General features: G+C 33.2%; 1 protein-coding gene across 1 annotated transcript in view; it reads left to right on the top strand.

Moving 5' to 3' along the window:
- The window catches only part of PPP4R4 (protein phosphatase 4 regulatory subunit 4), a 62,739-nt gene that overhangs the window by 45,879 nt on the left and 4,751 nt on the right, over positions 1–12,109 (top strand). Inside the window, exons 12-24 of the mRNA XM_005149522.3 lie at positions 66–143; positions 1,512–1,595; positions 2,856–3,038; positions 3,729–3,834; positions 4,630–4,777; positions 6,168–6,312; positions 7,192–7,233; positions 7,325–7,396; positions 9,506–9,581; positions 9,977–10,057; positions 10,371–10,464; positions 10,904–10,974; positions 11,852–11,987. Coding sequence (XP_005149579.1) covers positions 66–143; positions 1,512–1,595; positions 2,856–3,038; positions 3,729–3,834; positions 4,630–4,777; positions 6,168–6,312; positions 7,192–7,233; positions 7,325–7,396; positions 9,506–9,581; positions 9,977–10,057; positions 10,371–10,464; positions 10,904–10,974; positions 11,852–11,987 — 1,316 coding nt within the window. The remainder of the gene's footprint in view (positions 1–65; positions 144–1,511; positions 1,596–2,855; positions 3,039–3,728; positions 3,835–4,629; positions 4,778–6,167; positions 6,313–7,191; positions 7,234–7,324; positions 7,397–9,505; positions 9,582–9,976; positions 10,058–10,370; positions 10,465–10,903; positions 10,975–11,851; positions 11,988–12,109) is intronic.

Below are 12,109 nucleotides of genomic sequence, written 5' to 3'. Positions count from 1 at the left end.
GCGCATATTGTAGTGGCATGAAATTAGAGAATGTTTCACCTTGCTATTTTCCTGTCATTTTTTAGGTGGCTAAGCTTTTAAATTCTGGTGTGTATACAATACATAAAGAACTGGTTACACTGTTGCAGGATGAGTCACTGGAGGTAATATACTTTTACTAGAATTTTATTTTGCTTATTACATTGAGGAAGATTATCTTGATGCTTAATAACTCTTCAATAAGACAGTAGAGTAACAGTTTGAAAGGATCAACAGCCTTTCCTTCTGTTTCACAGATGCTCTATAAAGATTACAGCCTTCTGTGAATAAAAAAGGAGAGAAATAGGAAGGTGTTTAAATTTAGTAAACCCACACTGAATTTATAAGCTTTTAAAAATGTTAATTCTAAATTGTTTTAATCGCCATATAATTTATTACCTTAAAATTTTATGGAAATATTTGGTTTTGATACTGTGTTAAAATAATCCTTGATAGTGCTCAAGGTTTCTGCTTTGGTTTATTTTCATTTCTTCAGTTGAAGGGGAGATTAGGAAGTTGTGTATGGTTCAAAGATCAAGATTTGTAGAAAGAGTTTCAGTCCAAGGTCTGTTACAGATTCTGTGAGTGTTTATGAGACAGTTTAGTGTCCCTCAGTTTCAACCTGTGTAAAACATTAATCACTTAGCTAGATTACAGGTGACATACTGAGACCTTTTTGGACTTGAAAAAAGACAAATATTTAGGAGACAAATTTGTAATTTACTTTTGCTTTCAGGTTCTCTATTGTTACCCTTTTTTAGACATTTTCAAGGGAATTGAAAGTGTTCATAGAACATCTACTTATAGTTTATGAAATTCTGATGCATCTTTGAAGATTTCTCAAGTTGAACACCTGAAAGTTGAGACTCAGAAGCAGCTGGTGATTCTAAAAAATTCCCTGTTTTGATACCTGTAATAAAAAGTATTTGGTGCCTTATCTTATTTACCACCTCAGTCAGAACTGGTGCCAAAAATATTTAATTATGTACTTTCCTAGTCTATTTGTAAGCATTACAACATTTGAAAGTTTGGCTATTTTATTCATATAGGCTATACATTCTATTTTAATTTATCAACTGCAGTTTTTCTTAAAGCAGGTAAAGTTACTTTTAAGATTCAGTTGACAAATACAAAAACCCCATTTCTTTGTGTTTGTCAAGGCTCTTTTATTTAAGAATGAATGTTCATTATAAAATATCTTAGAAAGCATTGACTGTGGTATTCACGTAAATCAAAACTATAGTTTGTTTTCTTAAACTTATAATGTGTAGTACTTATATTACTACATTAAAACAATACTTAACTACATTGAAACATCAATTTTAAATCCCAGTCCTCATCAAAGCAAGTATGTTTCATCTCATTCTTTTTCATTGAGATGGATATGAGAGAACAGTACCATATGAGATGTCACTAGGGATATTGTTGGTGAGAGACAAAAATTGAGTCAAGTTAATTTACAGAACTCCATAATGCAGCCTTTCTTTACATAGGTGCTAGATGCCCTGGTAGGTCACCTCCCTGAAATCCTTGAACTAATGACTAATGGAGGAGAAAACTGTGGATCAGAGAACAAGGTGGGTATTCTCATGTTTTTTTAATTTGATTTGTAAATTAAGGTAATAGCAAAGTTTTTCAGACATACATGGTATGAATATGCTTTTGTTATAAATTTCTGCTTTGGTGAGATAAAAGTCTCTGTGTTTTTTTTCATTGTCCTTTGACTTCATAAACTTAATGATAATAATAAAAAGAATTGTGAAAGACTTGACATAATATAATGTTCATCCATGTTCTTCTTCTAATTAGCCACAGATTTGCCAAAATAAATAAAATTTTGAAATAAAATCATTAAATTAAAACATAAGTTGGCTTCATGCTAAAGGAATGACAGCTAACAGACTTTTTTTTTTTTATATTTATGTGGCAACTGCCCATGCTTGCCATTTTCAGACACAGTTTCTACTAGAAGAAAGCCTATTTGCTGAAGAAATGCACTGAATTAGGTTTTAGGAGATCTATATTCAGCTCCCAAATTCACTAATTTAATTTTATGCAGCTCTGGATGATGGCTTATTCAGTGAATCCTTACCTGTAAAATGGAACATAAAAGATCATCTCCTGCTTCAAGATTCTGTTTTGAGCATACTTCCTAAGTGTATGGAGAAATTGAGATATTCCAACAATATATGAAATGAATAAATTTATTTTCTTGTATGGAGAAAAGTTGAGAGTGTAATTTAAAACATGAACTTTTCAGATATATACTGGTGAAAATCTATATAACATGTAACAAGTGCTATGTCAAATGTGGCACTCTCATTTTGCTTTGTGCTAAAGAGACTTTAGCTTGGCTACTATGACGTCTTTGCTTCCTACTAAAATCAATTAGGGAGCTGAGGACAATGACTGCAAAATCAAAAGGCTAGAAGGAAAATGGAATTTATTTCCTTTGAAAAAGAGAAGACTATGGAGAGTTGTCGTAAAGCACTTTCATATCTCTAAAAGGGTACAGTGATCAGTTTTTCTTTGTCAGGGGAAGGGATTGGAAATAAAAATTTCTTTAGTTAGGTACTGTAATAGCTTTTTGAGTAGTAAAATGGAATTTACTGCTTAGAGAAGATTGTTTAAACCTGATCATTGCATTATTTTAAAACCAAGTTAGGCTAACATCTGCTGGAAGTGATCACACTGTAGTTGATCCTGTCTGAGGAGAGGAATTAACTGACCCCTTAAAAATCATTTCCCCTGCTGCATTGTTGTGATGTGCCTTTTAAGCATGGTAACATGACATAAAGCTAGAACATGTAAAATTATTTTAATGTTTTTATTTCTAGTTATTGTCTATTCCTGACTTGATTACTGCATTAACAACAGCAGAACAGAGAGCAGCAACTTCTTTGAAGTGGAGAACTCACGAGAAATTACTACAAAAATATGCGTGTCTCCCTCATATCATATCAAGTGATCAGATTTATTACCGCTTTCTTCACAGAATGTTGACAATCATTTTGACAAATGTAAGCCCACCTGTCTCTTTCATGTTGGTTTTTTGTTTGTTTATGCTATTTAGAACAATGACCACCATATATTTGCTATGTGTAGTACTCTTTTATTGTCTTAAAGTGCTACTTCTCATTGCATATCAGGCTGTGTTTTTTTTAATATAAGATTGAGAAATTGCTCTGAGAACTTCCCCCCGGTTTGAAGAGCAAAATTTGGATTGATAGGTTGTCATATTTTTCCTCCTACCCAAAAGTTCTTTTATTTCCTTGTGCTCATTATCGATTTGTTTCTAGGTAAATCAAAACTTTTTCCCCTGAGATATGCCTTCTTTTTCCTTATTCCATGCATTATATCACATTGTGTTTCATTCCTTATGAAAGAACACTTTATTCTGAAAATGAATATTTGCTGTAAGGGATGCTTTGTTTTCTAACACCCGTAATATAGAAGCCACCTCCCAAACATGAAATACTTCAAGGCTTTTAAGAAATAACTGAACAAACAGCTTAGGCAGAAGGGATAAAAAAGCAGGTGTTTCATGAATTGGCCAAACTTCCTAATTACCCATTACATTATGGCAATAATTTCAAAATTTATATAGTTAGACACTTTTTTAGCTATTTTTTTCTACTTCTAGGTTTTTTATACATTTTAGTCATATTTCTTCAGGTATGTTTAATTGTGTTCCCTTTATTTCTCTCAAGAATGTCCTACCAGTCCAAAAAGCAGCTGCTCGAACTCTCTGCGTTTATTTGCGTTATAATCGCAAACAAGAACAGAGGCATGAGGTTATCCAGAAACTGATTGAACGTAAGATAATTTTTCCATGATTACTTAGAGGTGCCAGTTAGTCTTGACGAAAGACCTATTTCTATATATAGTTATATTTATTCAGTGTAACTGTCTGCCTTCATTGGAGGAATTACACTTAAAAGTCATTCAGTTGCTCATATTACCACCAGGCAAAACATAGTGCATATGCAAGGAATATCTGAAACTTATGCAAATAAATTGGGAAAGAGACAATATGGGAAACTGATAATATGCCAAGCCCCCTCCAGCCCTGCTTCTTGAATCCAAAATTGCTCAGCTGAAAGTGCTGCAATATACAAAACAGAGTTCCTCTATAGAAATAAAATTCTCTAGAGGCTTCATCATAAGAAGTGCTGAATAAATCTTCTCAGAGATTAATTTATGAATGGGTTAGTCACCTAAGGTCTATGCTATGTGTTTTAAAGCTAGGTTACAATTTTGAATTCTCATTAGCAATCCTTAAAGTTTGCACAGTAATTTTTATATACCAATGACATGGTTTAAATGGCATACAGGGCTTTGCTCATCACGGTAGCTAGTTCAATTACTATTTCTGTGTTTTCAAATGGTTAGAGAGACCGATTGTATTTCTGAAAAACAATGCTTCCTGACAATTATCGTCATTGAATTCAGAAGGCTAGTTTTTCGCTGAAATAAAGAATTGAGATAGGCTGAGGTGTGTCTTGTGATGAGTGCGATTATCATCTTTGAAATGTTAGGTTAACCTTTGAAAAGTTACCTATTTGACATTGAAAACTTAATAGATACTATTTGTGCATTGTTATTTTTCAGAACTGGGCCAAGGAAAAAGTTATTGGAACAGACTTCGGTTTTTAGATACATGTGAATTCATTATGGAACTGTTTTCAAAATCATTCTTCTGTAAATACTTCTTTCTACCTGTTCTTGAACTTACACATGATCCAGTGGCAAATGTGAGGTAGTGTACAAAGAGTATGCAGCAGTGAACAGTAAATAAAAACTTTAAATGCTATATTTAGAAATATTGCTACAGGTTTTGTGTCATGCATAAATAATGGGACTTGAGTAAAAATGTACATAGCCTTTAGGGTGACCAGTATTAAAGGTGTAGGGAACTGTGGGAAGGATATTGGAAAACCAAATAAGTAGGTCAATCTGAGTGCTGGGGGGACTTATCAGAAATTTCAGGTTTTGGGACTGAAAGGAACAGTGAGGCAGAGGATCCAACTGTAGGTGAGAAAAAAGTAATTTGTTGTTTCATGAGTATAGAGAGAAATGTAACTTCAAAGTCTCCATTAATTTCCATCCATTTCAATCTCCTTATACGCAAAGTAAAACACACAAGCGATTCTTTAAGTAGTCTGAGCTTAACAAGTTAGCATAGGTTTTACCTTACTTGAAAGTTTTCCACTTCATTATTGAAGTTAAAAAATAGAAAAATATAAGGGAATTTGGTATGTATATTAATTTTTTTTTTGCTTTCAACAAATGTTTTTGTTAAAAGTGCTATTGATACAATATTAAAATTTAATGGAAACTTAACTTGTAAATCCTTAACTGACATTAAAATTATTTTTTTCATAATTCTTTTCTGGATTGTTCCCTAACACCTTTTACAGAAAGGATGCACCATCTATAGTGGACAGAAGTTTAGAAGTCAGATATAGTTGTTAGCTCCTGATTTTAAAATTAGCATAGGGAGATAGTCCAGCTTTTCACAGAGTGGTGTAACTCTGTAATGGAAGTTGTGAAGATTAAAAAGTTTTGAATGTGTGAAAACAGAAAGATGAATTTGTATAAGAAAATCTTTTCGAAATTTATCAGTCACAGTTTCCTCATCCTTGCAGTTGTATGCAAGTGCAGTTACATGAGTTTTGGTGAGAATTTGGCTGCCTTATACTGATGAACCAGATTTCCCGTGTATTTAGGTACCTGATAGATGTGTAAATAATTTTGAAAACCTAGAGGTCTGCTTATCATTCTAGCAGAATGAACCAACCAAATGAACAAAACCCAAACCCCTAAACCCTCAAACCTGAAACAACAACAAAAAACCCCAGCCAAACACTCAGCCAAAACAAAATGATAACCATTTAAAAAAAATAACAAAACAAAAACAAAACCAAGGAAATCTTTATTGGCTTTCAGATATAGGACTGTTTTCCTGATCTATGGAGTTTTTGAAAATGTTACAGTATGTCTTGAAACAATACATGAGCAACAATATTTTCCGAAAATCAAACCTACTAACTTTATGTCAAATGCTAGCATGCAATACAAAAAGTAATGATGATTATTAAACATCTGCATGAAAAGACAAATATATACTGTTTTGTTTCTTTTTTTAGAATGAAGCTATGCTATTTGTTGCCAAAAGTTAAATCTACGCTGAGGATACCCACTGATAAACATTTACTTCAGCAGTTAGAGTTGTGTATAAGGAAACTTTTGTGTCAAGAGAAAGACAAAGATGTCCTGACTATTGTAAAAAGAGTAAGCATTTTTCTTTTCCAGCAGCATTTTGCTTTGGGGTTATTGTTAAAAGATGATCAACCTTATTCTTTCTGTTGATTCTCTTAATGTAAGAACAGGAGACTAAAGAATTCATTGTCTATCATATAATTTTGGACAATTAAGAGAAGACATAGTGCAGTGCATTCTGTCAAATTTGAGAGCTGGTTTTTCCTTGGTTACTAATATTGCGGTTATTTTATAGTGACTGGGATCCAGGACTTCAGCTCAATGACCGTTTTTGAAAAAATAACAGATGACTAAGATAGGATTAAACATTGACTTTAGTAAAAATGATCACGTTTTTGAGGTAGAGATATCCAGATAAATATATTTGCAATATACAGATTCATGATTTTGAAATGTTACAAATGTCTTTGTACAGTGAATATTCATGAAAAAGTACATCTTTTAGGGATGACCATACTTAGTTTCAAGGAAGCTATGATGTGAAGTCGCTAAAGTAGGTGGCTTCCTTATAGGGCCAGTCTGCAGGACAGATTGAGTGGACACTTATGTGAAGCATCCTGGCGTATTCGCAAATTCCTGAATTGTTTTTATTGTCTTGGTTCCTAGTTCTGTGCTCCAGCCATTCATGCTTCTGTGCTTTCCTTGAGAGTAGTTTGAATTCTAAATAGATAGTCTGTCAATTATTAGACTGTGAGTCTCAGCATGGCTCTGAGAATACTCTCTGACAATTTTTAACTGCATGTGTAGAAAAAATGCAAGCATAGGCTTCAAATGAAGAAAAGGCATACTTAATTTTGAATATGACTATTCTGAGCTTCCTAGCTGGACAGTTTCTTAGTTGAAAGTATGGCATGCTGCTGAATAACAATAATGTTTCGATTTTCTTTATAGACAGTGTTAGAATTGGACAGAATGGAGATCTCTGTAGATGCTGTAAGTACTCAGTAACTTTCATATTTACAAAGTACTTTTAATTCCCATTTTCATGTAGTGATTTTTTATTTTTATTGATTTTATTTTGAAGTTTCAGAAAAGATTTTACGAAAATGATTTATTGGATCAAGAAAAAGAGAGACAAGAACATCTTTTGGAAATGGTATATCTTATGAGTACAATCGGTCCTTTTTTAATAGTTTGTAGCTAAATATTAATGAGGCAATAATTTTAAGGTAGAGGAAGTGCACATTATCAAGACGTCTTGTAGGTTCATAGTCTGTGTGTAGTTTCATTTTACAATTTACTGTAGGGTTAAGACATAAATAACATATGACTTCCTTTTCTGTATTACCTAAACTTTACTGTATCAGTTAGAAAACAAATTGTAATTTCTTGAAAAATATTCATCTGTGATGCCTCAATAGTTCTAAAATCCAAGCCCTTCAACACATCTTTATGAAATCTTTTTGCGGAAGCTTAGCAATTTTTCAGGTGTGTATAACATAATAAATTGAATAATGAAACATCTCAGAATTGACAGACAACTTCCATAGGCAAAGCAATAAATGCCCTAACGTTTGTGCCAAGGAAGCCGAAGAAGGCTCTGTGTGTTGCAAGCTTTCCTGTTAATCAGAAAAAATGCCATTGATACCTGCCGCTTCTCAGGAGGGAGATTTAGTGCAGATTGTATAGAGCTAAAGGTGCTGCAAGTTACTTACTTAGGATTTGGAAGAGAAGCCTGCAGAACAGTTTTCCAGCTTATAAAAGCTATTTATCTTCAGTCATGTTGGTAAGTGAGAGCTGCAGCAGACGCTTTGTCACTTAGCCTACTACAATTTCACAAACCCTAGATGAGATTGCTGCAGTCATCTCTTCTGCTAGCTCCTCTCCACCCAAAGGTGGGAGAAGCTAAGAAGCTGATAGGATTCAGAGAAGGCTGAATTTCATTATCATGGTTTCTCTGATTTTAGAAAATGAAGTTGCTCTGTAGTAAACCAGAACAGGTTCAAGACTGTCGAAAAAACACTTTTTCCAATTTAGGATTCTACAGAGCCTATATTTCTGGCCCACTGATGCCAGTAGGTACTGCTTGTCTTCTCTTGCATAGCAAAGGTTCAAGCTTTGCTCTCAGGACCTTAGCTTTAGCAGTTTTTAAGTAGTTAAAATAAATGTTTTTATAGTTAAAGCAGTTCGGGGCTGTGGTAAAATACCCCCTGGTATGCTCTTTGTTACCTTGTATTGTATAATGACAATTTTTACCCTATTTCTATAGTTGGACTTTAGAATAGCACCTGTATTTTTATGAAATATCCCACTGAAATGGGCACACATTCTGTATCTCAAAGGTCTCATTAAGCATTGTCTGTGATAATCGTGTGTTTTTGGAACTGGATATGTATATAGTAAATTGTGATACCCTGGCAGTGCTCAAGGCCAGGTTGGATCAAGTCCAGTGTGAGGTGTCCCTGCCCATGGCAGGGGTTTGGAATTAGATGATCATAAGGTCCTTTCCAGCCCTGACTATTCTATGATTCTATGTTGCAAATAGACGAGGAACAGGTGAACCTACTAATACAGATAAATGTATCTGACTGCTACAGATTTTAATATGGAATATGTTAATATGTTTCCTTAATTTTAGTAACTGACTTAATAGAAACTATATTACAACAAGCTTGACCTGAATGATTTTTTTTTAACTTTGGTAGTAATTAGAATGAAAGAAAAATAGAGTAGAACAATTATGATTCACTTGGAACCTTCTATTATTAACATAGTACAGAAAATAAGCTAACATTAAATAGCTTTTTGAAGGTGGAGTTGTGTCTATTCAGCAACAATCCTGAAGCAAGCATTGGCTTTGAAGTTATTGATGTAGCTATGTTAACACTATATTCTGTCTATGGATGTACTCTAAAAAGGTTCTAAAGCTAGCTAATATTACAGAAGGGCAAAGAAATTCCCTGCACTTGAACAATTGTAATACTTGGTTTTATTTTCATAAAGGCTTATCAAATGCAGAAACTCAGCTCTGAGGTTCCTTCATAATTACAATCAACATTTTTTGGTGTGACTTTTGTATAGGTTATGTACCCTCATTTAATTTTATTCTACTTGATTGGTTATCCAGATATTCACTAGGGGCTGTACTAAAAGTTGGAGAGAGTAGAAATTAACTGTTATTTTGGTGATTTGGAAGCAATTCCCAGTTGGAAACACAATTTTTTTTTTTCTGAAGAATATCTAAGAAAATTATCAATTTTTTTAGGAACAATTAGAAAAAGAGAAGCAGCAAAATGAAGGAAGATCTACAAATATTAATAACAAGATATTTGAAAAGAAGCGTAAGTTTGTGTACATTTTGTTTGTGCATGTATTGCTTTTCTGCAAAAGTAGAGGAAAGGAGCAGAGAAAAAACATTTTATACATTTAATAGAGTTTTAGAAAGTGGCAATAAACCTTTTTTTCTATATATTTCTAAAGATACAAACACTGGCCTCATTCTATTAGAGGGAAGACTTTTGGCTTTATTAATAAAACGCATGACAGTTCTTAGTTCTCTGGTATTTTTAATTTTAGCGTGTAGTGTACGTACTTGTCTGTGTTATTTCTGAACTATTAGTAGCACTGGATTTGATATTATTGCTCTTTACCCCAGGGCTGTAATATGTTATGCCATCTTTCTTTTTTAAAAGTTAACCTTTAAGAAGGGAGCATTTATACTTGGATATTTTTTTAGGCAGAGACAGTAAAACTTCATCAGTCTTGGCAAAAAGTATTACACTCTCTGTTCCTGGAAGCTCTTCTGCTACACCAGCAGGTAAAAATCTTCCAGAATGTTCTGGTGTCACATCAGCAGGTAAAAACCCAGCAAAGCTGCTGTTAGGATTTGTGGGCTATGCCTTAGGAAGTGATTCCACTCCTAGAACTGAATGTTTTCTATGTTTTTTAGTTTTAGTTTAATCTTTACTATATAAATAAATGTCATAATGTTTATTTATTGTTATTGTAGTATGTAAATCAGCTCCTTCAGCTAGCAAAAGCTAACAGAAAATTATATTAAAAGTTATTTTAATTACTGGGGAAATGCAATTATATATATGTTAAAAAAAATTTCCTACTTATAATTTTAGGCAAAGAAGACAAAAAATCCAAGTTGGTTCGAAGCCAGTCTTTCAGTACTCAAGCACTACATCCAAAATACAACACCTTAGACAAGTGTCCTAAGTATCTTTATTATCTTCATTCCTTAACTCCTAGGCAAATGTTATGAAATTATATGCATAAGGCTCTATAAAAGTAGTGATGTGCTCACTGAATTGTGACCTTAACTTTCAGCCTGTTTAATTGAGGCATGCAGTTTTTAACTGGGGGAATATATATCACTTTAAGGCATGCTGAGTCCTACTCATGTATTCCTTTTAAGTTAATATGTCACCTTTTATCATATATTAAAACAAGTTTCAATATGAACTGCTAAATCTAAAGAAATTTAAGCATAACGTTCACATTTATTTTTTTAATATAAACTGATAAATAACCTCCAATATTATATAAAGATAGGGATCATACAATTGGGAGAAACATGTTTCTGTAATAAACAGTTTGGTTTTAATTTATTTGTGTGGTTTTTTTTGTTTGTTTTTGTTTCTGTTTTTTTTTTAAGTAAAAGCTCTGCTACAGGATATATGTCTTCAGTGTCAGGAATGGGAAAGAATTGTATGTTACCCTTTACAGGTAAGTAGGTTATTCCATTACATTTTATATTATTTTTTTGGGGGGGTGCTGAATATGTGGGCCCCACATATACCTTATTTACCAGGCATTCTGTAAAATATCATTCTGCTAAAGAACATAGAATAATATATATCCCACATGTTTGGCCACTTAAATGCTGGCCTAGTTAGTGTACTTCTAATTTTTTTTGTTGCATTTTTGGTTTGCTTTTTATTTGTCTGGGTTTGTGGTTTTTTTGTTTGCTGGTTTTTGTTTTGTTTGGTATTTGTTATATGTAGGTTTAAAGTTATATCTAAATGTAGTAAAAGTAAAATGTACTTGACATTTCTTGATATTTTGGATGTCGTAAATAAATTGGTTTTGCAATTTGCCTCCATCCATTTTATGTGAGGAAAAGGTTATTATGTATACGTTCTCTTGAATTAGGGGAGGGAAACTGCTGTCTGGAAGTGCCCCTCTCTGTATCTGCTGTTGAAAAGTATGGATCATTAAAGACTGGAATGAGATTAGTGGCTTCCTGGAGGAACCTGTCTTTTTTCCATTCAGTACCAATAGACACTAGACAATTATCTTGGATTAAATAGATACATATTAAGCACCTAAAGACTGACCAATTAAATCCCCCTGTTTTCATATATGAAATGTATTAATCCGATCTTCCAAAATGTGTCTTCTAATTATTTTTATTTAGTGTTTTTTTCCACAAAAGAAGAAGAAATGCTAAGTTGAAACCATTCTGTTACAGAAAGTTAAACTTTTGGATTAGTGCCATAGGAAATATGCCACAATTGCCACAGGAAAACCAGCTCATTCTGATTACTGTCTGTGTACATTTTTCAAACAAAATTATTTTCTGAACTGCAACTCTTTACTTCAGATGATTCATTTCGGACTCATTCTGGTGGTAATAGCGGGAATGCTGCCTTCCCTTCCAGTTCTTCTCGCAACTTATATAACTCAGCTGACCAGAAGAGTAGTGGAAATAAGGAGATTCAGTCCCGAAAGATGAACATGTAAGTGACTTGTCAAATGGTTAAATCAAGCTTATGGGTAATATTTTTCAAAGGGAACTTAAGAGACCCATGTGAAATTAAGCCGGTATTTATGATACGTCTTCAACCAGATTTTGAAATAC

This window comes from Melopsittacus undulatus, chromosome 4 (genome assembly GCF_012275295.1).
Source record: "Melopsittacus undulatus isolate bMelUnd1 chromosome 4, bMelUnd1.mat.Z, whole genome shotgun sequence".
Taxonomy (NCBI): Eukaryota; Metazoa; Chordata; class Aves; order Psittaciformes; family Psittaculidae; genus Melopsittacus; species Melopsittacus undulatus.
This window is presented reverse-complemented; position numbering and strand designations above follow the sequence as displayed.